This window comes from Oncorhynchus kisutch, unplaced genomic scaffold (genome assembly GCF_002021735.2).
Source record: "Oncorhynchus kisutch isolate 150728-3 unplaced genomic scaffold, Okis_V2 scaffold1533, whole genome shotgun sequence".
NCBI lineage: Eukaryota > Metazoa > Chordata > Actinopteri > Salmoniformes > Salmonidae > Oncorhynchus > Oncorhynchus kisutch.
Genome location: NW_022263478.1, coordinates 3,252 through 28,907, shown reverse-complemented (window position 1 = coordinate 28,907; position 25,656 = coordinate 3,252). Strand labels below are relative to the sequence as shown.

Below are 25,656 nucleotides of genomic sequence, written 5' to 3'. Positions count from 1 at the left end.
ATTCTCCAGTTGGAGAACTCTCCACAACACCCTAAAGATTGATTCTATACTTAGTTTGACAAGTTTCTTCGACCTGTAATATAACTTTTTGAAGTTTTCGTCCGACATTCGGATGGATCTGCACAAGTGTTTTGTATACCTAAGCCCTAACAAAAGTAGCTACTTGGACATAAATAATGGACATTATCGAACAAACCAAGCATTTATTGTGGAACTAGGATTCCTGGGAATGCATTCTGATGAAGATCATCAAAGGTAAGGGAATATTTATAATGTGATTTCTGGTTTCTGTTGACTCCAACCTGGCGGATAATTGTATTTATTTTCTGGGCGCCGTCTCAGATTATTGCATGGTTTGCTTTTTCCGTAAAGTTTTTAAATCTGACACAGCGGTTGCATTAAGGAAAGGTATATCTATAATTCCATGTGTATAACTTGTATTTTAATCTCCATTTATGATGAGTATTTCTGTAAAATGATAACGGGACTGCAGCCCTGAAAGGTCAAAGGGTACTTAACCTTGATTTCAATTGAAGGCACTTTAATATAGACAGTACTCTTTTAATAGAGATCAGCCTTCATCACCACTTAAAGAGACAGTTTGAGGAGACTGTTTTAAGACATTTTAAGTTTTTACCTAATGTCCAGAGTTTTGCAAACCGAACAGCTTCCCTTGGAACAAGAAAGAATGCATTTAATTAGTCAACGATCATGGTGAGGATGACAGGTGACAACCCGTACTGCCGTACAACGCTGGACGCCTCTCCTTCATCACGCCGACTGGCCCGGGCAGACAGCTGTGTCTTCATTAGCACACAAAAAGAGCTCCAGGCTGAGGCTTCTAGGCTAATTATATTACAATGTGGCTCACTTCCTAGTCTAAATAAACCCTACGGTGCTCGGGCCTCAAACACAGCAAGCTTTTAAAGGCCGGTCACACCACTAATTGGCTCCTTCATGGAATTTAAGAAGACTGCAGGACCTGCTGGCATTAAACCCATTACAGTGCGGCCCATTTCATTAGACTCCAATGCCACATATGCTGTAGGATACACAGGGGCTTTTGACTCCTACTGAAATTGGTGATTTGGCTGATGGAAATATCAAGTTTTTTTTTACCCATTATCTGCTAATCATTCATGGAGCTACAACTAGTTGGGTATCCACTTTTATGATAATGGTTATATAATCGGTTTTGTGAGCTAAAGAGAATGACAGAGAACAGCACGGACAGCCTGTCCCTGAGACGATTAGGTGACTGATGTTTCGTTTTTCTCTCCCATGACCCTTAGAGGAAAAGTGGTGGATTTTAACACAGGAGTTGTTTTCTGTTTTTGAGCAGCAGATTGAAATGACTGGGCTAATCTGTACAGGCATGAATGGATAACGCTCCCCTCATTAGTGACGAACAAATGATCCAGAAACCAAACCTCGTCAGGCTGTTGTTGCTTGGATTTGCTAATTATTCTCCCTAACACGCTCCACAGTTCCATTTCCTTGCATCTTCTCATTGCTGTGGATCATATTGCTTTCTTTCACTCCATTGTCTGGCCTCCACTACCATCGCTCCATGTTATCCAATGGGATGATATAGTCTATCAATCCTGTCATTTTTTTAATGATTCTTTTCATCTCTGTTTTGCACAGTCAGTCTCCCGCCACCAAGTCACATACTGTAGGGATGATACTGTACTTATTGTGATAGTGTTTTTTTTATTTATATTTGATCAACGCCAGGTCCAATGGGAGTGTATAAACCCCAAGTATCAGATCAAGAAGAAGAATTACAAGAACTCTGGTATCGTCATTCTCAATCAGTGCAAGGTGATTCACGACTCTCTCTCATTCACACACTCATTCCATCCTTCCTCCACCCATCACTTTCTCTAACCTGATGTCTAAGTCTCATTGGCAGACGGTTCCAGAACATTTATCATTCTGTTGCTGTTATGGATGTGAAGGACGGTTGTGATCAGATGGAATCTGACTAATATGACATTTCTTCCATCTGCTGAACCCACGGATGACCATAAAATTAGTGTCATTTTGGGGACAACTATGTCTGCATGGAGACACTGTGGAATAGCTAATGTTGTTTTTAAATGCAGACATATTCCCATTAAATAAGTGCTGGCCTTTCTCAGTGTCTTTATTGGCAGATTGCTACTTACCAAGATGATCTATTATATTGAGAAGATAGTCGAGTGACCGCTCCAACAAAGGAAATAAACTCAGCAAAAAATTTAATGTCCTTTTTTCAGGATTCTGTCTTTCAAAGGTAATTAGTAAAAATCCAAATAACTTCACAGATCTTCATTGTAAAGGGTTTAAACACTGTTTCCCATGCTTGTTCAATGAATCATAAACAATTAATGAACATGCACCTGTGGAATGGTCGTTGAGAAACTAACAGCTTACTGATGGTAGGTAATTAAGGTCACAGTTATGAAAACTTAGGACATTAAAGAGGCCTTTCTACTGTCTCTGAAAAACACCAAAAGAAAGATGTCCAGGGTCCCTGCTCATCTGTGTGAACGTGCCTTAGGCATGCTGCAAGGAGGCATGAGGACTGCAGATGTGGCCAGGGCAATAAATTGCAATGTCCATACAGTGAGATGCCTAAGACAGCACTACAGGGAGACAGGGTGGACAGCTGACCGTCCTCGCAGTGGCAGACCACATGTAACAACACCTGCACAGGATCGGTACATCCGAACATCACACCTGTCACATGAGTTGACGCTTGAGAGACGAAGCAGGAACGGGGAGTAAAACTTTCCAGGTGAGTCCAATAATGCTGATGCTCGTGACGAGGGAAGGCAGGTGTGCGTGATGGATGGCAGGAGTGCATGATGCAGGGCAACCTGGCGCCCTCAAGCGCCAGGGGGAGGGAAGAGCAGGAGTAGACGTGACAGTACCCCCCCAGGCGTCCCACCTGGGCTAACCGGCCGAGACGTGGGCGCTGGGCAAGCCGGTTGGGGCGTGGAATCCCGACAAACGGCAGGAGCGTGAGTGCCTGGTGACCCAGCTGAGGCATGGAAGCCCGAGGATCTGGCTGAGTCAAGACGCCTGTCGATCCCGCTGCAGAGAGGGAGCCCAAAGATCCGGTGGAGTGTGATGTGGGATGGGAAGCCACCGAGCCAACTGAGGCAAGGAAACCTCCCGAGCCAGCCAGGGCGTAAAAGCACAACAAGCTGGCTAGGCACCTCCGGTTCCATCGGTGGCGACCCAGAGCCGATGCCACCATACCACCTGGAACGCCAGTACTCCCCGATGCTTCGTATGTTGGCTGCTGCATTCTGTCACATGAGTTGACGCTGGAAAGAGGAAGCAGGTACGGGGCGTAAAACATTTAATAAATAACGGACATGGAACGAGACAGGAACAGCGTCAGAAAACAATACAATGCAGCAGGGAACAGAGCTGCGGAACTGACAAATATAGTGGAGGAAATTAACAGGTGATAAGTGAGTCCAGGTGAGTCCAATAACGCTGATGCGCATGACGAGGGAAGGCAGGTGTGTGTGATGGATGGCAGGAGTGCATGATGCAGGGCAACCTGGGGCCCTCAAGCGCCAGGGGGAGGAAAGAGCGGGAGCAGACGTGACAACACTTGCGGGACAGGTACAGGATGGCAACAACAACTGCCCGAGTTACACCAGGAACGCACAATCCCTCCCTCAGTGCTCAGACTGTCCGCAATAGGCTGAGAGAGGCTGGACTGAGGGCTTGTAGACCTGTTATAAGGCAGGTCCTCACCAGACATCACCGGCAACAACGTCACCTATGGGCACAAACCCACCATCCTGGACCAGACAGGACTGGCAAAAAGTGCTCTTCACTGAGTGTTACACCGAGGCCTGTACTCTGGAGCGGGATCGATTTGGAGGTGGAGGATCTGTAGTGGTCTTAGGGGATGTGTTGCAGCATCATCAGACTGAGCTTGTTGTCGTTGCAGGCAATCTTAACGCTGTGCGTTACATGGAAGACATCCTCCTCCCTCATGTGGTACCCTTCGTGGAGGCTCATTCTGACATGACCCTCCAGCATGACAATGCCACCAGCCATACTGCTTGTTCTGTGCATGATTTCCTGCAAGACAGGAATGTCAGTGTTTTGCCATGTTCAGCGAAGAGCCCGGATCTCAATCCCATTGAGCACGTCTGGGACCTGTTGGATCAGAGGGTGAGGGCTAGGGCCAATTTCCCCAGAAATGTCCAGGATATGCAGGTGCCTTGGTGGAAGAGTGTGGTAACATATCACAGCAAGAACTGGCATATCTGGTGCAGTCCATGAGGAGGACACATTATTCAATTTCTGTTAGTCACATGTCTCGTAATTCGACACACTCGCATAGACCAAAAAAAGGCTTATCTCACGTAGACAGATTTTGGCCGGAGTAAATCCCCACTTCTTCCTCTCTGATATTTCCCAACACTGGCCAACATGTGACACCAGTTGTAACAGAGACATAATGAACAACACCCACAGCCATCTGCTTTCTCAAAGCTAATGGGTAACATGCTAAACTAGCTGCTTTGTAATAGGCTGGAATAAGGGATAAGATGTTCCTAAGTGGTCAGTAACTGTGTCTGTCATGTCATCCCCAAGTGATTGGTGCCAATTCTCACTGTGGATAGCTGAGGTCCCCCACCCTCAACTGCTGTCTCCCATCCACAGATCATCAAGATGCACTCCTTCCTGGATTACATCATGGGAGGCTGTCAGATCCAGTTTACAGTGAGTTACCACTGACACTCACACTAACATGCATGACTCACACATTCACACACAGGATGCCAAAATGTATTCAAATACACAAAATAATGCATATGACTTTTAAAAAATGACACTGCCCTCATTATTCTCTTTTTAGTTGGGTGACGTATATGTGACAGACTGGGTTTTAACCAGGGTCATGTGTGTGCCACAAGACTGAGTTAGCCTGCTGAGCTTAAGACTAGGCATTAGCTTAGGGAGCTTACATAAATAATCCTATTTTGTTCTAATATTTCGAATGGTTCATTTTTACCACCTGGGAAACAAACCTCTGCTATTAGCTGCAGCTTTTCAAGAATCCCTTTCTCCAAGCTGTGAACACGTGGGTTCTAATTATCTGTTGTTTTTCTGGATAAGGGATGCCCTCTGCCCCCTGCCTGTAAATAGTGTTTGTGTGAAACTATTTCTCAAGGGAGGTCTTACTGAGGTACACTTAATTGACCAGGAAGTGTTTGCTCTTATGACACACTAACTTTTCCTTTTATTCCTACCACCTAAAAGGCAACCGTGGTTGATGTTGACATTTAAATGGGCTCCATACTTCCTTCAGATCCCTTGGCGAGAGTGTTAGGCTCTCTCTCTGTGCCAGGCTGAACAACAGATGAAAAACGTTCTGCCTCTAACCGTTTCTAATGAGGAACAATGTATCCATAGATCACAGACGTGAGAGAAAGAATCAAAGAGATGACTGACTTTACATGAGGACAAAAAGAATAAGAGATGACAAAAGAGAGAGGGGGGGAACAAGCCCAACAGAGTAGAAGAGGATAGCAGAGCAGACAGAGTGGGATGGTGTATGTGTCAGAGTGAGGGAGAGGTGTAAAGGGAAGGTGGGATGGTGTGTGTGTCAGAGTGAGGGAGAGGTGTAAAGGGAAGGTGGGATGGTGTGTGTGTCAGAGTGAGGGAGAGGTGTAAAGGGAAGGTGGGATGGTGTATGTGTCAGAGTGAGGGAGAGGTGTAAAGGGAAGGTGGGATGGTGTATGTGTCAGAGTGAGGGAGAGGTGTAAAGGGAAGGTGGGATGGTGTATATGTCAGAGTGAGGGAGAGGTGTAAAGGGAAGGTGGGATGGTGTATATGTCAGAGTGAGGGAGAGGTGTAAGGGGAAGGTGGGATGGTGTATGTGTCAGAGTGAGGGAGAGGTGTAAAGGGAAGGTGGGATGGTGTATGTGTCAGAGTGAGAGGTGTAAAGGGAAGGTGGGATGGTGTATGTGTCAGAGTGAGGGAGAGGTGTAAAGGGAAGGTGGGATGGTGTATGTGTCAGAGTGAGAGGTGTAAAGGGAAGGTGGGATGGTGTATGTGTCAGAGTGAGGGAGAGGTGTAAAGGGAAGGTGGGATGGTGTATGTGTCAGAGTGAGGGAGAGGTGTAAAGGGAAGGTGGGATGGTGTATGTGTCAGAGTGAGGGAGAGGTGTAAAGTGAAGGTGGGATGGTGTGTGTGTCAGAGTGAGGGAGAGGTGTAAAGGGAAGGTGGGATGGTGTATGTGTCAGAGTGAGAGGTGTAAAGGGAAGGTGGGATGGTGTATGTGTCAGAGTGAGGGAGAGGTGTAAATTGAAGGTGGGATGGAGTGTGTGTCAGAGTGAGGGAGAGGTGTAAAGGGAAGGTGGGATGGTGTGTGTGTCAGAGTGAGGGAGAGGTGTAAAGGGAAGGTGGGATGGTGTATGTGTCAGAGTGAGGGAGAGGTGTAAAGGGAAGGTGGGATGGTGTATGTGTCAGAGTGAGGGAGAGGTGTAAAGGGAAGGTGGGATGGTGTATATGTCAGAGTGAGGGAGAGGTGTAAAGGGAAGGTGGGATGGTGTATGTGTCAGAGTGAGGGAGAGGTGTAAAGTGAAGGTGGGATGGTGTGTGTGTCAGAGTGAGGGAGAGGTGTAAAGGGAAGGTGGGATGGTGTATGTGTCAGAGTGAGAGGTGTAAAGGGAAGGTGGGATGGTTTATGTGTCAGAGTGAGGGAGAGGTGTAAATTGAAGGTGGGATGGAGTGTGTGTCAGAGTGAGGGAGAGGTGTAAAGGGAAGGTGGGATGGTGTGTGTGTCAGAGTGAGGGAGAGGTGTAAAGGGAAGGTGGGATGGTGTATGTGTCAGAGTGAGAGGTGTAAAGGGAAGGTGGGATGGTGTATGTGTCAGAGTGAGGGAGAGGTGTAAAGGGAAGGTGGAATGGTGTGTGTGTCAGAGTGAGGGAGAGGTGTAAAGGGAAGGTGGGATGGTGTGTGTGTCAGAGTGAGGGAGAGGTGTAAAGGGAAGGTGGGATGGTGTATGTGTCAGAGTGAGGGAGAGGTGTAAAGGGAAGGTGGGATGGTGTATATGTCAGAGTGAGGGAGAGGTGTAAGGGGAAGGTGGGATGGTGTATGTGTCAGAGTGAGGGAGAGGTGTAAAGGGAAGGTGGGATGGTGTATGTGTCAGAGTGAGGGAGAGGTGTAAAGGGAAGGTGGGATGGTGTATGTGTCAGAGTGAGAGGTGTAAAGGGAAGGTGGGATGGTGTATGTGTCAGAGTGAGGGAGAGGTGTAAAGGGAAGGTGGGATGGTGTATGTGTCAGAGTGAGGGAGAGGTGTAAAGGGAAGGTGGGATGGTGTGTGTGTCAGAGTGAGGGAGAGGTGTAAAGGGAAGGTGGGGTGGTGTATATGTCAGAGTGAGGGAGAGGTGTAAGGGGAAGGTGGGATGGTGTATGTGTCAGAGTGAGGGAGAGGTGTAAAGGGAAGGTGGGATGGTGTATATGTCAGAGTGAGGGAGAGGTGTAAAGGGAAGGTGGGATGGTGTGTGTGTCAGAGTGAGGGAGAGGTGTAAAGGGAAGGTGGGATGGTGTATGTGTCAGAGTGAGAGGTGTAAAGGGAAGGTGGGATGGTGTATGTGTCAGAGTGAGGGAGAGGTGTAAAGGGAAGGTGGGATGGTGTGTGTGTCAGAGTGAGGGAGAGGTGTAAAGGGAAGGTGGGATGGTGTATGTGTCAGAGTGAGGGAAAGGTGTAAAGGGAAGGTGGGATGGTGTGTGTGTCAGAGTGAGGGAGAGGTGTAAAGGGAAGGTGGGATGGTGTATGTGTCAGAGTGAGGGAGAGGTGTAAAGGGAAGGTGGGATGGTGTATATGTCAGAGTGAGGGAGAGGTGTAAAGGGTAGGTGGGGTGGTGTATGTGTCAGAGTGAGGGTGAGGTGTAAAGGGAAGGTGGGATGGTGTATATGTCAGAGTGAGGGAGAGGTGTAAGGGGAAGGTGGGATGGTGTATGTGTCAGAGTGAGGGAGAGGTGTAAAGGGAAGGTGGGATGGTGTATGTGTCAGAGTGAGGGAGAGGTGTAAAGGGAAGGTGGGATGGTGTGTGTGTCAGAGTGAGGGAGAGGTGTAAAGGGAAGGTGGGATGGTGTATGTGTCAGAGTGAGGGAAAGGTGTAAAGGGAAGGTGGGATGGTGTGTGTGTCAGAGTGAGGGAGAGGTGTAAAGGGAAGGTGGGATGGTGTATGTGTCAGAGTGAGGGAGAGGTGTAAAGGGAAGGTGGGATGGTGTATATGTCAGAGTGAGGGAGAGGTGTAAAGGGTAGGTGGGGTGGTGTATGTGTCAGAGTGAGGGTGAGGTGTAAAGGGAAGGCGGGATGGTGTATATGTCAGAGTGAGGGAGAGGTGTAAGGGGAAGGTGGGATGGTGTGTGTGTCAGAGTGAGGGAGAGGTGTAAAGGGAAGGTGGGATGGTGTATATGTCAGAGTGAGGGAGAGGTGTAAAGGGAAGGTGGGATGGTGTGTGTGTCAGAGTGAGGGAGAGGTGTAAAGGGAAGGTGGGATGGTGTATATGTCAGAGTGAGGGAGAGGTGTAAAGGGAAGTTGGGATGGTGTATGTGTCAGAGTGGGAGGTGTAAAGGGAAGGTGGGATGGTGTATGTGTCAGAGTGAGGGAGAGGTGTAAAGGGAAGTTGGGATGGTGTATGTGTGAGAGTGAGGGAGAGGTGTAAAGGGAAGGTGGGATGGTGTATGTGTCAGAGTGAGCTAGAGGTGTAAAGGGAAGGTGGGATGGTGTATGTGTGAGAGTGAGGGAGAGGGATAGGTGTAAAGGGAAGGTGGGATGGTGTATGTGTCAGAGTGAGGGAGAGGTGTAAAGGGAAGGTGGGATGGTGTATGTGTCAGAGTGAGAGGTGTAAAGGGAAGTTGGGATGGTGTATGTGTCAGAGTGAGGGAGAGGTGTAAAGGGAAGGTGGGATGGTGTATATGTCAGAGTGAGGGAGAGGGATAGGTGTAAAGGGAAGGTGGGATGGTGTATGTGTCAGAGTGAGGGAGAGGTGTAAAGGGAAGGTGGGATGGTGTATGTGTCAGAGTGAGAGGTGTAAAGGGAAGGTGGGATGGTGTATGTGTCAGAGTGAGAGGTGTAAAGGGAAGGTGCGATGGTGTATGTGTCAGAGTGAGAGGTATAAAGGGAAGGTGCGATGGTGTATGTGTCAGAGTGAGAGGTGTAAAGGGAAGGTGGGATGGTGTAAGTGTCAGAGTGAGAGGTGTAAAGGGAAGGTGGGATGGTGTATGTGTCAGAGTGAGAGGTGTAAAGGGAAGGTGGGATGGTGTATGTGTCAGAGTGAGAGGTGTAAAGGGAAGGTGCGATGGTGTATGTGTCAGAGTGAGAGGTGTAAAGGGAAGTTGGGATGGTGTATGTGTCAGAGTGAGAGGTGTAAAGGGAAGGTGGGATGGTGTATGTGTCAGAGTGAGAGGTGTAAAGGGAAGGTGGGATGGTGTATGTGTCAGAGTGAGAGGTGTAAAGGGAAGGTGGGATGGTGTAAGTGTCAGAGTGAGAGGTGTAAAGGGAAGGTGGGATGGTGTATGTGTCAGAGTGAGAGGTGTAAAGGGAAGGTGGGATGGTGTATGTGTCAGAGTGAGAGGTGTAAAGGGAAGGTGGGATGGTGTATGTGTCAGAGTGAGAGGTGTAAAGGGAAGGTGGGATGGTGTAAGTGTCAGAGTGAGAGGTGTAAAGGGAAGGTGCGATGGTGTATGTGTCAGAGTGAGAGGTGTAAAGGGAAGGTGGGATGGTGTATGTGTCAGAGTGAGAGGTGTAAAGGGAAGGTGCGATGGTGTATGTGTCAGAGTGAGAGGTGTAAAGGGAAGGTGGGATGGTGTATGTGTCAGAGTGAGAGGTGTAAAGGGAAGGTGGGATGGTGTATGTGTCAGAGTGAGAGGTGTAAAGGGAAGGTGGGATGGTGTATGTGTCAGAGTGAGAGGTGTAAAGGGAAGGTGGGATGGTGTATGTGTCAGAGTGAGAGGTGTAAAGGGAAGGTGCGATGGTGTATGTGTCAGAGTGAGAGGTGTAAAGGGAAGGTGCATACATTTGAGGTAATTGGAGTCAAACTCCCCTTTGATTGCCACTTGTCTTCCCAGGTAGCTATTGATTTCACCGCCTCGAACGGGGATCCTCACAACAGCTGCTCCCTACACTACATCCACCCATACCAGCCTAACGAGTACCTCAAAGCTCTGGTCGCTGTAGGGGAGATCTGCCAGGATTATGACAGGTGAGGCCAATCGTTAACAGCTATTATATCAAATGTTGTGCAATGACTGTTGCTCGTGACTTCAATGTTGATTCCTCCTCTCCTGAAAAAATAACTTTTCAAAGTTTGTGTGTGAAAGTTTCCTCTAGTTGTCCAGTGACTCAGAGGTTATGTAAATGAGAAGTCATTCAGAGCCCATGGTAGTCCTGGGTCACCAGCAGATTGGACTTGTTTATGGGCATGTGTTTCAGATAACAATCCCTGGCTCAGAATCCAGTGTGCCATCGCTCAAATTCTAATCACTCTTTTGTTTTCTATCCCTGCATGCATTTCAATCCAGTGACAAAATGTTCCCAGCGTTTGGCTTCGGCGCTCAGATTCCGCCTGACTTCAAGGTAATTTCCAACCATATTTTTCATAGAGTTGGGCTATGGCTCAGCCTCAGCAGGGTGTCGTAATCACTCCTGTGACAAGATGAGATGAGGTGAGACCCGTTGGCCTCTGCTCTGCACTGTTCTGTCACACAGAATGGGCCGGTCCAACCCAGGGTTCTCTACTGCTTGATTGACTCTCTTGAGTCACTGAACTGCCCAGCAGGAAATACTGGCCATTCTGCCTGGGTGACTGGTGCTACCCCTGGCTGACACGTGATGCTGCCTCTGGTCCAGAGGCAATTATGCTCATTATCCAACCCACATAAATGCATCAGTCGACTTTTACATTTGATTGTGTGATTGAATTGCTTCTGGCCAACTCTGTGTTAATGTGCGTGTGTGTGCGTGTGTGTGTGCGTGTGCGTGTGCGTGTGCGTGTGTGTGTGTGTGTGTGTGTGTATGTGTTCCTTTGTCTCACTGTTCCATGATGATCAATAGTCCATATTTTTCATCTTCCTCCAGGTTTCTCACGATTTTGCAGTGAATTTTAATGAGGAAAACCCAGAATGTGCAGGTAGGTGCTTCGCCTCAAACAGATTAGAGGTTCACCCTGCCTTTGAAATCAGACTGTCAAAATGCTTTATTTCAAATGCTCATCACCAGCTCTGGGGTGGGTTGTTACCTTAAATTGGCAAAATTGGGGTCAATTTCCCCTTGCACTGAATAACTATTAAATATTAAAAGCATAAATTTACCTTAATAACACATTACCCAGATAATAAAACCACATATCTTTAATAACACATTAACCAGATAATAAAACCACATATCTTTAATAACACATTAACCAGATAATAAAACCACATATCTTTAATAACACATTAACCAGATAATAAAACCACATATCTTTAATAACACATTAACCAGATAATAAAACCACATATCTTTAATAACACATTACCCAGATAATAAAACCACATATCTTTAATAACACATTAACCAGATAATAAAACCACATATCTTTAATAACACATCAACCAGATAATAAAACCACATATCTTTAATAACACATTACCCAGATAATAAAACCACATTTATCACGTTCTCTCTTCATGCCGGCCCAAACACTTAGTAGGGATGCATCAATAAAACGTTTTAACAGTGAGTCTACAGTCGTTCAGAATCGAAATGGCTTCAGGAAAATGTTGAACAGCCAAAGGTGACCTGCATAAAGTCCCACAGACAGGCCTGGATGAAGCCGCTGTCATCGCACACCACAGGGGATCAACGTACGTCAATCAACCTGGTGGCAGCCAGCCTTCCTATCTTCACATTAAAGGGGACTCTTAATGCTAAATACCCTGACTGCCCCACAGGGACATCATGTCTGGAGGAGAGCGGCCAGGTCTGTGCTGTAGTCAGATAATGAGCCCCGAGGGTTAGAATTACCGCACAGACACCGGGGTGGGTAACGGTTAGAGAGGTGAGCCAGCAACCGCAGCGTTTACTGTGAACACTGAGGCTGTACCAGCTTTATCTGACTGTTTTACTGTGAACAGTGAGGCTGTACCAGCTTTATCTGACTGTTTTACTGTGAACACTGAGGCTGTACCAGCTTTATCTGACTGTTTTACTGTGAACAGTGAGGCTGTACCAGCTTTATCTGACTGTTTTACTGTGAACAGTGAGGCTGTACCAGCTTTATTAGACTGTTTTACTGTGAACAGTGAGGCTGTACCAGCTTTATCTGACTGTTTTACTGTGAACACTGAGGCTGTACCAGCTTTATTTGATTGTTTTACTGTGAACAGTGAGGCTGTACCAGCTTTATCTGACTGTTTTACTGTGAACAGTGAGGCTGTACCAGCTTTATCTGACTGTTTTACTGTGAACACTGAGGCTGTACCAGCTTTATCTGACTGTTTTACTGTGAACACAGAGGCTGTACCAGCTTTATCTGACTGTTTTACTGTGAACAGTGAGGCTGTACCAGCTTTATCTGACTGTTTTACTGTGAACACTGAGGCTGTACCAGCTTTATCTGACTGTTTTACTGTGAACAGTGAGGCTGTACCAGCTTTATCTGACTGTTTTACTGTGAACAGTGAGGCTGTACCAGCTTTATTAGACTGTTTTACTGTAAACAGTGAGGCTGTACCAGCTTGTTTTACTGTGAACACTGAGGCTGTACCAGCTTTATCTGACTGTTTTACTGTGAACACAGAGGCTGTACCAGCTTTATCTGACTGTTTTACTGTGAACAGTGAGGCTGTACCAGCTTTATTAGACTGTTTTACTGTGAACACTGAGGCTGTACCAGCTTTATTAGACTGTTTTACTGTGAACAGTGAGGCTGTACCAGCTTTATCTGACTGTTTTACTGTGAACAGTGAGGCTGTACCAGCTTTATCTGACTGTTTTACTGTGAACACTGAGGCTGTAGCCGCTTTATCTGACTGTTTTACTGTGAACACTGAGGCTGTACCAGCTTTATTAGACTGTTTTACTGTGAACACTGAGGCTGTACCAGCTTTATCTGACTGTTTTACTGTGAACACAGAGGCTGTACCAGCTTTATCTGACTGTTTTACTGTGAACAGTGAGGCTGTACCAGCTTTATCTGACTGTTTTACTGTGAACACTGAGGCTGTACCAGCTTGTTTTACTGTGAACACTGAGGCTGTACCAGCTTTATCTGACTGTTTTACTGTGAACACTGAGGCTGTACCAGCTTTATCTGACTGTTTTACTGTGAACACAGAGGCTGTACCAGCTTTATCTGACTGTTTTACTGTGAACAGTGAGGCCGTACCAGCTTTATCTGACTGTTTTACTGTGAACACTGAGGCTGTACCAGCTTTATCTGACTGTTTTACTGTGAACAGTGAGGCTGTACCAGCTTTATCGGACTGTTTTACTGTGAACAGTGAGGCTGTACCAGCTTTATTAGACTGTTTTACTGTGAACAGTGAGGCTGTACCAGCTTTATCGGACTGTTTTACTGTGAACAGTGAGGCTGTACCAGCTTTATTAGACTGTTTTACTGTGAACAGTGAGGCTGTACCAGCTTGTTTTACTGTGAACACTGAGGCTGTACCAGCTTTATCTGACTGTTTTACTGTGAACACTGAGGCTGTACCAGCTTTATCTGACTGTTTTACTGTGAACACAGAGGCTGTACCAGCTTTATCTGACTGTTTTACTGTGAACAGTGAGGCTGTACCAGCTTTATCGGACTGTTTTACTGTGAACAGTGAGGCTGTACCAGCTTTATTAGACTGTTTTACTGTGAACAGTGAGGCTGTACCAGCTTTATCGGACTGTTTTACTGTGAACAGTGAGGCTGTACCAGCTTTATTAGACTGTTTTACTGTGAACAGTGAGGCTGTACCAGCTTTATTAGACTGTTTTACTGTGAACACAGAGGCTGTACCAGCTTGTTTTACTGTGAACACTGAGGCTGTACCAGCTTTATCTGACTGTTTTACTGTGAACAGTGAGGCTGTACCAGCTTTATTAGACTGTTTTACTGTGAACACTGAGGCTGTACCAGCTTTATCTGACTGTTTTACTGTGAACAGTGAGGCTGTACCAGCTTTATCTGACTGCTTTAACAATGGCCAAGTAGTAGGCTACTGTGGCTATTTGATTGTAATGTACACTATATATACAATAGTATGTGGACATCCTTTCAAATGAGTGGATTCTGCTATTTCCGCCGCACCCGTTGTTGACAGGTGTAAAAAAATCTAGCACACAGCCATGCAATCTCCATAGACAAACATTGGCAGTAGAATGGCCTTACTGAAAAGCTAGGTGACTTTAAACATGGCACCGTCATAGGATTCCACCTTTCCAACAAGTCAGTTCTTCAAATTTCTGCCCTGCTACAGCAGCCCCAGTAAGGGATGTTATTGTGAAGTGGAAACATCTAAGAGCAACAACATCTCAGCCTCGAAGTGGTAGGCTACACAAGCTTACAGAACAGACCGCTGGGTGCTGAAGCGCTTAGCACATAAAAATAGTCTGTCCTCGGTTGCAACACTACTACTGAGTTCCAAACTGCCTCTGGAAGCAACATCAGTACAAGAACTCTTCGTCCATGGCTGAGCAGCCACACACAAGCCTAATATCACTATGCACAATTGTTGCAGGAATTAAATTGCTCTATGTTTTACCACCCAATTAAAATTAAACACTCTGTCAATTCATAAGGATTTGTAAGACCCTTATTTTATAGTAATGGACAGAGCCCAGTCTTAAAGTCAAACAGCAGATTTTATTCACGAGAGTACTGAACACGATACAGTTTACCACAGGTTATAAACTGAAAATGACGTCATTAGTTCCAGTACCAACCCGTCTCTTCTCCCACCCTGGTACAAAGGCAGTATCTCAAGCCTTCCCAAATCGTCTCCCTACCAATTTAATATAATTTATGACCGAGCCAAGGTCTTCTTGTGTAGATAAGCATTCTAGCCAGTCTGAAGATATAGTTCATTCATTTCTACCAAGGAACAGACAGTCATTGTTCTAATTCTTGATTATATTTACACATTATATTCAGTACTAGGATTAAGAAAGAAAATTCATACATATACAGTAACATAATAGTATTCTGATGGAAATGTATACATAATTAGTCATTATTGATAAAAATTCCCTTATCAGCCATGCCAAGTGTCGGCTGAGTTGTGTAAAGCTCGTTGCCATTGGACTTGGTGCAGTGGAAACCCGTTCTCTGGAGTGATGAATCTTCACCATCTGGCAGTCCGAATGAATAATGGTCTGGGTTAGGGCTGTGGCAGTCACAACATTTCGTCAGCCGGTAATTGTCAAGCATTGTTCCAATTGACCGTTAATTAACATAAACACATTTAACATCTCTTGGCTTCCACACAGCCTACAAGCTACTGATGCAGACCTTTGGAACATCTACATTTAAAAAAGTCTGATGAATCCATTATGTATTTTAGACAGGTCTAAAGAAACATGATATGAATAAAATGTAGTCTATTTCAGAACAACAGAGTAGCATACTCTGAGTTGTCCTTATGTTAGGTCCTGATCTGGCTATGTCATACGGCTATGGGCTACACTAGTTAATTTAGCAGACAAGATCTGGTTAGAATTCCATGGCATTATTGTATAGTATGAGGAATACAATTGAACAAAGCTGAATAAAATAGAAAGGATATTTCCTCCCATTGATTTGAGGAAGTGCGCACATGCGGCTATTCTGTATTGAGTGGTTAACATAGAAATAGGTACCCCTATATGCTTCATTTAGAGTTATTAATGTAACTTTAGTTGTTCTACAAACGTTGGGCTATATGTTTTGCTTTTTAGTACATTGTAAGGCTGCATGATGAGACTCTAATGATGATTTCAAAAAAGTAGCTTGAAAGGCATGAGCTCTGCTTAGTTTTTTGTGTGCAGGCTGTTCAAATCAAATCACATTTATTTATATAGCCCTTCGTACATCAGCTGATATCTCAAAGTGCTGTAAAGACCCAGCCTAAAACCCCAAACAGCAAGCAATGCAGGTGTTGAAGCAAGTTGGCTAGGAAAAACTCCCTAGAAAGGCCAAAACCCAGGAAGAAACCTAGAGAGGAACCAGGCTATGAGGGGTGGCCAGTCCTCTTCTGGCTGTGCCGGGTGGAGACTATAACACAACATGACCAAGATGTTCAAATGTTCATAAATGACCAGTATGGTCAAATAATAGGTCTGGGACAGGTAGCACGTCCGGTGAACAGGTCAGGATTCCATAGCCGCAGGCAGAACAGTTGAAACTGGAGCAGCAGAAAGAAAGAGAGAGAGAGAATTAGAGAGAGCATACTTAAATTCACACAGGACACCGGATAAGACAGGAGAAGTACTCCAGATATAACAAACTGACCCCAGCCCCCCGACACATAAACTACTGCAGCATAAATACTGGACGCTGAGACAGGAGGCGTCACGAGACACTGTGGCCTCATCTGATGATACCCCCAGACAGGGCCAAAAAGGAAGGATATAACCCCACCCACTTTGCCAAAGCACAGCCCCCACACCTCTAGAGGGATATCTTCAACCACCAACTTACCATCCTGAGACAAGGCCGACTATAGCCCGCAAAGATCTCCACCACGGCACAACCAAAGCGGGGGCGCCAACCCAGACAGGGAGATCACATCAGTGACCCAACCCACTCAAGTGACGCACCCCTTCTAGGGACGGCATGAATTGGACAACCCATTTGCGACCAAGCTTTAACTTCCTGACTGATATCTTGAGATGTCGCTTCAATATATCCACATCATTTTCCTGCCTCATGATGCCATCTATTTTGTGAAGTGCACCAGTCCCTCCTGCAGCAAAGCACCCCCACAACATGATGCTGCCCTCCCGGCTTCACGGTCGGGATGGTGTTCTTCGGCTTGCAAGCATTCCCCTTTTTTCCTCCAAACATAACAATGGTCATTATGGCCAAACAGTTCTATTTTTGTTTCATCAGACCAGAGGACATTTCTCCAAAAAGTATGATCTTTGTCCCCATGTGCAGTTGCAAACCGTAATCTGGATTTTTTATGGCGGTTTTGGAGCAGTGGCTTCTTCCTTGCTGAGCGGCCTTTCAGGTTACGTCAATACAAGGACTCGTTTTACTGTGGATATATGTACTTTTGTACCTGTTTCCTCCAGCATCTTCACAAGGTCCTTTGCTGTTGTTCTGGGATTGATTTGCACTTTTCACACAAAAGTATGTTCATCTCTAGGATTGTTGTTTATACTTGCGTACTATACATCCACAGGTACACCTCCAATTGACTCAAATGATGTCAATTAGCCTTTCAGAAGCTTCTAAAGCCATGACATCAATTTAGGGAATTTCCCAAGCAGTTTAAAGGCACAGTCAATTTAGTGAATGTTAACTTCTGACCCACTGGAATTGTGATACGGTTAATTATAAGTGAAATAATCTATCTGTAAACAATTGTTGGAAAAATTACTTGTGTCTTGCACAAAGTAGATGTCCTAACCGACTTGCCAAAACTATAGTTTGTTAACAAGAAATGTGTGGAGTGGTTGAAGAACGAGTTTTAAGGACTCCAACCTAAGTGTATGTCAACTTCTGACTTCAAGTGCATCATTATCAAGTGAATATGATTCTCCTTGAAAAGTGAGGCTTCATTCTCATAGAAACAGTTAAATATGTTACAAAGTTGCCAAGTTTAATTCAATTGATCTCATTTGATCGATCCAGCTTACCTGCACACAGCCCTAACACTTTTTCAGCTTTTCAGCTCATCCTCCACTTTCTACCTTGTATTCGTGTCACTCTATTATCTTGCTTTTTTTGATTGGCAACTGCCCTGGATGGATGGAGAGGAGCCAGACAGGTTCTGATCCAGTCCAGAGATTCTTGCCAAGAATAGATCAGTCTCAGTACTCCTCTGTCAGGCAAGCTTCCAACCCACCTCCCAAGGCAGAGGGCATAGCTTGCTGTTTTTCATGCATGAAAACTGACTGTCGTACAGATGCTGTTAGATGTGGACACACACCAATGCGCGCACACACACACGCTCAGTCAAAAACTGTCTTCCTTTGTGCCTGTACCAATTATTGATATTGATATCTGTTTGAAGGTGAACGTTTGCATTACTGTGGGTAGAGGGAGTGGCAAGCTGAGACTGCCTGTGTGTGTACGTGCCGGTGTTTGTGCTTGTGTAAGATACACTATATATACAAAAGTATGTGGACACCCCTTCAAATGAGTGGATTCGGCTATTTCAGCCACACCTGTTCCTGACAGGTGTATAAAATCAAGCACACAGTCATACAAAAACATTGGCAGTAGAATGTCCTTACTGAAGAGCTCCGTGACTTTCAATATGACATCGTCATAGGATGCCACCTTTCCAAAAAGTCAGTTCGTCAAATTTCTGCCCTGCTGGCACTGCTCCGGTCAACTGTATGTGCTGTTATTGTGAAGTGGAAACCTCTAGGAGCAACAATGGCTCAGCCGCGACGTGGTATGCCACAAGCTCACAGAACTGGAAGAACGTATCATGTTTAAATCATCTGTCCTCGGTTGCAACACTCACTACCGAGTTCCAAACTGCCTCTGGAAGTAACATCAGCACAATTGTTCGTCGGGAGCTTCATGAAATGGGTTTCCATGGCTATGCAGCCGCACACAGACCTAAGATATCCATGTCTAATGCCAATGTAAAGTTTGGAGAAGGAGGAATAAAAGTTCTGTCTGTTTTTCACGGTTCGGGCTAGGCCCCTTAGCTCCAGTACGCTATAGCATACAATAACAATCTAGACGATTATGTGCTTCCAACTTTGTGGCAATAGTTTGGGGAAGGCCCTTTCCTGTTTCAGCATGACAATGAGATGTTCGACGAGCAGTTGTCCACATCCACATTGCAGTATAGTGGTCAGTGATCAGACCTCCAGATGTCTGCAGTATAGTGGTCAGTAATCAGACCTCCAGATGTGTGCAGTATAGTGGTCAGTAATCAGACCTCCAGATGTCTGCAGTATAGTGGTCAGGTCTCCAGATGTCTGCAGTATAGTGGTCAGTGATCAGACCTCCAGTTGTCTGCAGTATAGTGGTCAGTAATGAGACCTCCAGATGTCTGCAGTATAGTGGTCAGTGATCAGATCTCCAGATGTCTGCAGTATAGTGGTCAGTAATGAGACCTCCAGATGTCTTAATGTTGCTGCTCTACACCTCTCCACACACTCACACTCTCATCCCCTCAGGAGAGCCTCTCACTGATGAAATGAAATCTCTCTCTCTCTCTGTGTGTGGACCCACTCCAATTCAATTTGCATACCACCCCAACAGATCCACAGATGACATAACCTCTATTGCATTCCACACTGCCCTCTCCCATGTGAGAACACAGTTCATCGACTACAGCTCAGCGTTCAACACCATAGTGCCCACAAATCTCATCACTAAGCTCAGGACCCTTGTACTGAACACCACCGTCTGAAACTGAATCCTGGACTTCCTGACAGGCCGCCCCCAGGTGGTGAGGGTAGGCAATAACACAACCACCACTCTAACCCTCAACAAGGGCCCACTCAGGAGTGTGTGCTTAGTCTCCTCCTGTACTCCCTGTTCAGCCACAACTGCCTGGCCACTCACGACTCTATCATTATGTTTGCTGACAACATGACCCGATGAGAGACCCTATAGGGAGGAGGTCAGTGACCTGGCAGTGTGGTGCCAGGACAACAACCTCTCCCTCAATGTCAGCAAGACAAAGGAGCCAATTGTGGACGACAGGAGACAGAGGGCAGAGCACATCCCCATCTACATCGATAGGGCTGTAGTGGAGCGGGTGAAGAGCTTTAAGCTCCTCGGTGTCCACATCACTAAGGAATTTGCATAGCCCACACACACCAACAAAGTCATGAATAAGGCACAACTCTTCCCCTTCTACAGCTGCACCATTGAGAGCGTCTTGACTGGCTGCATCACCACTTGGTATCCGACCGCAAGGCGCTTCATAAGATAGTGTGTACGGCCCAGTACATCACTGGTGCTGAGCTCCCTGCTATTCAGGACCTCTATACCAGGTGGTGTCAGAGGAAGACTCCAGCCACCAAAGTCATATACTGTTCTCCCTGCTTCTGCACAGAAAGCGGTACTGAAGTCTGGAACTAACAGGACCCGGCACACAGCTTTTACCCTCAAGCCATAAGACTGCTAAATAGTTAACCAAATAGCTACCCGGACTATCTGCATTGACCCTTTTTGCACTAACTCTTTTGACTCATCACAGACACTGCTGCTACTGTTTATTATCTACCCTGTTGCCTAGTCACTTTACTCCTACCTATATCTACATATCGAACTCCATTACCTCGTACCCCTGGACATGGATTCAGTACTGCTACCCTGTGTATATCGCCAAGTTATCCTTACCCACTTGTTATAATAATTTGTTAAAATGTTCCTCTCTACATTTTTGGAAAGGGCCCGTAAGCATTTCACTGTTAGTCTACACTAGCTGTGTGTGTGTGTGTGTGTGTGTGTGTGTGTGTGTGTGTGTGTGTGTGTGTGTGTGTGTGTGTGTGTGTGTGTGTGTGTGTGTGTGTGTGTGTGTGTGTGTGTGTGTGTGTGTGTGGTGTGTGTGTGTGGTGTGTGTGGTGTGTGTGGTGTGTGTGGTGTGTGTGGTGTGTGTGTGTGTGAGAGACCAGTGAGGTTGTGATGGAGGGGTTGTTAATTAAGTGAAGTTCTCCACAGATGTGTGTGTGACCTCAAATGCCCACTCAATCAGTAAATAGCATTACTTCTGCTGCTCAGCCGAATGGGAGGCCACTCATGTGGTGATCCATGTGGTGGTGAGAAGAGATAAATACAAGTCAATGCAGCTGTGAAGGTAACTAACTATTCACAGAGTGACTGCTTCCCTCAAAGTGAAAAATATCCTGGAATATCATGGGTCTCAATTACTCCACAAAAATACCTTCACACCTGTGTGCATTGCTGTTGGTCGTGTGTCCCCAAATACCCAGAGTTCTCCAGAAGTTCATGACTGTGAGTGTTACTGTGTGTGTGTTATTCTGTGTTTTTCCAACATATGTCTATGGGTGTGCAGGTATCCAAGGGGTGGTGGAGGCCTATCAGACATGCCTTCCTAAGCTTCAGCTCTACGGCCCCACCAACATCGCCCCCATCATCCAGAAAGTAGCCAGCTCCGCTTCACAGGAAATGCACACCAAGGAGGCCATGGTAAGCTAGCTGTCAGTTGTCCTCCTCTCCTTGGAACCAATCGATTGGGAGCATAGCTTGAACCTAGATTGAGCTTAAATCATGTATTGATGTCAATGGGAGACTTCCGCAACGTTTTAGAGTTATGCTCAACATGTATTTCCAACACACCCCACAGACATTACTCTCTCACGTTTCTCCCCAGTCATTGCCTTCCTTTATCTCTGCAGCAGTACTTCATTCTGCTCATCCTAACGGACGGAGTGATCACAGACATGGCAGACACCCGCGAGGCCATCGTCCAAGCCTCCCACTTGCCCATGTCCATCATTATTGTAGGCGTGGGAAGTGCTGACTTCAGTGACATGCAGATGCTGGATGGAGATGATGGAATCCTTCGCTCGCCCAAGGGGGAGCCCTGCCTACGAGACATCGTCCAGTTCGTCCCCTTCCGCAACTTCAAACATGTGAGTCTTTACTGGAACTAGGAGGGTTAACTGAGGAACTGGGAGGGTTACCCGAGGAACTGGGAGGGTTACCCGAAGAACTGGGAGGATTACCTGAAGAACTAGGAGGGTTACCTGAGGAAATGTGAGGGTTACCTGAGGAACTGGGAGGGTTACCTGAGGAACTAGGAGGGTTACCTGAGGAACTAGGAGGGTTACATGAGGAACTGGGATGGTTACCTGAGGAACTGGGAGGGTTACCTGAGGAACTAGGAGGGTTACATGAGGAACTAGGAGGGTTACCTGAGGAACTAGGAGGGTTACATGAGGAACTGGGAGGGTTACATGAGGAACTAGGAGGGTTACCTGAGGAACTAGGAGGGTTACCTGAGGAACTGGGAGGGTTACATGAGGAACTAGGAGGTTACCCAAGGAACTAGGAGGGTTACCTCAGGAACTGGGAGGGTTACCTGAGGAACTAGGAGGGTTACATGAGGAACTGGGAGGGTTACATGAGGAACTAGGAGGGTTACATGAGGAACTAGGAGGGTTACCTGAGGAACTGGGAGGGTTACATGAGGAACTGGGAGGGTTACATGAGGAACTAGGAGGTTACCCAAGGAACTAGGAGGGTTACCTGAGGAACTAGGAGGTTACCCAAGGAACTAGGAGGGTTACCTGAGGAACTAGGAGGGTTACCTGAGGAACTAGGAGGGTTACCTGAGGAACTGGGAGGGTTACATGAGGAACTAGGAGGGTTACCTGAGGAACTAGGAGGGTTACCTGAGGAACTAGGAGGGTTACCTGAGGAACTAGGAGGGTTACCTGAGGAACTAGGAGGGTTACCTGAGGAACTGGGAGGGTTACCTGAGGAACTGGGATGGTTACCTGAGGAACTAGGAGGGTTACCTGAGGAACTAGGACGGTTACCTGAGGAACTAGGAGGGTTACCTGAGGAACTAGGAGGGTTACCTGAGGAACTGGAAGGGTTACCTGGGGAACTAGGAGGGTTACCTGAGGAACTAGGAGGGTTACCTGAGGAACTAGGAGGGTTACCTGAGGAACTGGAAGGGTTACCTGGGGAACTAGGAGGGTTACCTGAGGAACTAGGAGGGTTACCTGAGGAACTAGGAGGGTTATCTGAGGAACTGGGAGGGTTACCTGAGGAACTAGGAGGGTTACCTGAGGAACTAGGAGGTTACCCAAGGAACTAGGAGGGTTACCTGAGGAACTGGGAGGTTACCCAAGGAACTAGGAGGGTTACCTCAGGAACTGGGAGGGTTACCTGAGGAACTAGGAGGGTTACCTGAGGAACTAGGAGGGTTACCTGAGGAACTGGGAGGGTTACCTGGGGAATTGGGAGGTTACCTGAGGAACTGGGAGGGTTACCTGAGGAACTGGGAGGGTTACCTGAGGAACTGGGAGGGTTACCTGAGGAACTAGGAGGGTTACCTGAGGAACTGGGAGGGTTACCTGGGGAATTGGGAGGTTACCTGAGTGTTACAGGAAGTGACAGGTTTCTCTCTGTCCTTCTCCAGGGCTCACCTGCAGAGCTGGCGAAGACTGTCCTAGCAGAAGTGCCCAACCAGGTGGTTGACTACTACAACAACAAGGGCATCAAGCCCAAAGTGCCCAGTGAGTTCGAGTCTTCCAGGACATTCGCCCCCTGAGAGGAGGGGCCCAATGCACTGGATATAACAGAAAGCACCTTACGCTGACTAACTGAAAAGTTGACTGTTTTGCTCTTCGTTTGTTTGTTCTTTTCATTGTGCATGCGTGGCCTCCGAGGCTTGCATCTGTAAAGCAACTGTATCATTCAAAGCATTGGTATGGTGGGGACACACACAAACGAACAACCAAACTGTCATCCCTACAGATGAACAACTATCGATGAAGGAATGTATAGAACACCCCGTTCCTTTTTTTATAAGAGTCTGTTGAGATTTTGCTCAATTTCTTGATATTCATACATTGTAAAACATTTTGGACCACAGTGAATGAACTAGCTACCTGCGTTTAGAAACGTCTGCGTCCTCAGTAGTCCATATTGCAGATAAGGCAGATGCATGAACTGTTGTTTTGCATGCTGGTAATAAAGCAGACACTGTTTTCTCATGGTTCATGTTGTTTTCTTAGTGAACAATAGAGTTGACAGTATTGTAGGGATAAAGGACATTCTACTATGAAGCATGTTGACAGCACAAATGGAGTATTCTGGAAGTTCACTGGAGAATATTATGGGCACATAATTTGCCGTTGTCATGTTGCAATGCAGTATTCTGTGAAATTATGAATTACTTATAATAATAAAAGCTTTATCAATATGCTTGTGACTTGTACTATGTTAAAAAAAACTATTGGGTTTCAAGTCAAAAACATAATTGGAATTGTGGTCATATCAATTTGAATCATTCTATGAAAAATCTGTAGAAAATGCAGAGAACTGAATTGGCAGAATTTCAATATTTTGGTGTGCATGTCAAACTACTCAAAGGAATTGGGAATTGTGGTCACTTTCTTAGCATTTCCGATGTATTCTATTGATTTAAAAACCTCCATAAAAATGATGGGAATGTTCTGATTGAAGTTGAACAGAACAAGTCTGTCCATGTGCAGCCATGTGAGGACGGTGACAATTCCTCCTAGGATTGGAGTAAGTCACGACTCTCCCTTTGAGGTGTCTGGGGAGGAGGGAGAGAGATGGGGAGGAGGGAGAGAGATGGGGAGGAGGGAGATGGGGAGATGGGGAGAAGAGAGTGAGGGAGATGGAGGGAGATGAGGAGAGGGTGGGAGGGAGATGGGGAGAGAGGGGGAGGGAGATGGGGAGAAGGGAGAGAAGGAGATGGGGAGAAGGGAGAGAGAGAGATGGGGGAGAGAGGGAGGGAGATGGAAGAAGGGCAGGAAGGAGATTGTGGAGGAGAGAGGGAGGGAGATGGGGGAGGACTGAGGGAGGGAGATGAGGAGAGAGTGGGAGGGAGATAGGGAGAGAGTGGGGAGGGAGAAGGGAGGGAGGGAGATGGGGGAGAGAGAGGGAGGGAGATTGTGGAGGAGAGAGGGATGAGATGGGGAGAAGGGAGCGAGATGGGGAGAGAGAGGGAGGGAGATGAGGAGAGAGTGGGAGGGAGATGGGGGAGAAAGGAGAGAGAGATGGGGAGCAAGGAGGAGGTAGGGAGATGGGGAGGGAGATTGTGGAGGAGAGAGGGAGGGAGATGGGGAGGACTGAGGGAGGGAGATGGGGAGAAGAGAGGGAGGGAGATGAGAGGGGAGGGAGATTGGGAGAAGGGAGGGAGATGGGGAGAGAGAGGGAGAGAGATGGGGAGAGAGAGGAAGGGAAGAAGGGAGGGATGGAGAGGAGGGAGGGAGGTGGGGAGGACTGAGGGAGGGAGATGGGGATGAGAGAGGGAGGGAGATAGGGAGAATAGAGGGAGGGAGATGGGGAGAGAGGGAGGGAGATGGGGAGAAGAGAGGGATGGAGGGATTGATAGCAATGAGAGGGACAGAGATTTCTGAGATGCGTGATGAATACTATAGAAAGGGCAGGCAAGGGCCCTTTCATATCCAGAGCAGCCGGCAGTCAATTAATTCTGTCCTGGTTCAACATGAACTATCTGACGAGTTGGACAGGCAGCACCATGGAGACAGCCAGAAGGATCAGACTCCAAAAACAACCAAACCATGTGGCTAATAAAACACATTGCATTCAGTTGTAAGTGCCTTCACTCTCAATAGTGACAGTAACATACAGTTGAAGTTGGAAGTTTACATACACTTAGATTGGAGTCATTAAAACTCGTTTCAACCACTCTACAAATGTCTTGTAAACAAACTATAGTTTTGGCAAGTAGGTTAGGACATCTACTGTGTGCATGATACAAGTAATTTTGACAACAATTGTTTACA

General features: G+C 46.5%; 1 protein-coding gene across 2 annotated transcripts in view; it reads left to right on the top strand.

Annotated features, from left to right (window-relative positions):
• The window catches only part of LOC109881575 (copine-4), a 45,119-nt gene extending 21,039 nt beyond the window's left edge, over nt 1–24,080 (top strand). The window contains exons 7-14 of one of the 2 annotated variants that reach the window (XM_031818649.1): nt 1,738–1,824; nt 4,681–4,740; nt 10,104–10,237; nt 10,557–10,611; nt 11,113–11,164; nt 21,198–21,331; nt 21,541–21,777; nt 23,295–24,080. In XM_031818649.1, the coding sequence (XP_031674509.1) occupies nt 1,738–1,824; nt 4,681–4,740; nt 10,104–10,237; nt 10,557–10,611; nt 11,113–11,164; nt 21,198–21,331; nt 21,541–21,777; nt 23,295–23,426 (891 nt within the window). In that variant the 3' untranslated portion in view covers nt 23,427–24,080. The remainder of the gene's footprint in view (nt 1–1,737; nt 1,825–4,680; nt 4,741–10,103; nt 10,238–10,556; nt 10,612–11,112; nt 11,165–21,197; nt 21,332–21,540; nt 21,778–23,294) is intronic. The other variant, XM_031818650.1, reaches the window with a different exon arrangement.
• The last annotated feature ends 1,576 nt before the right edge of the window (nt 24,081–25,656 follow it).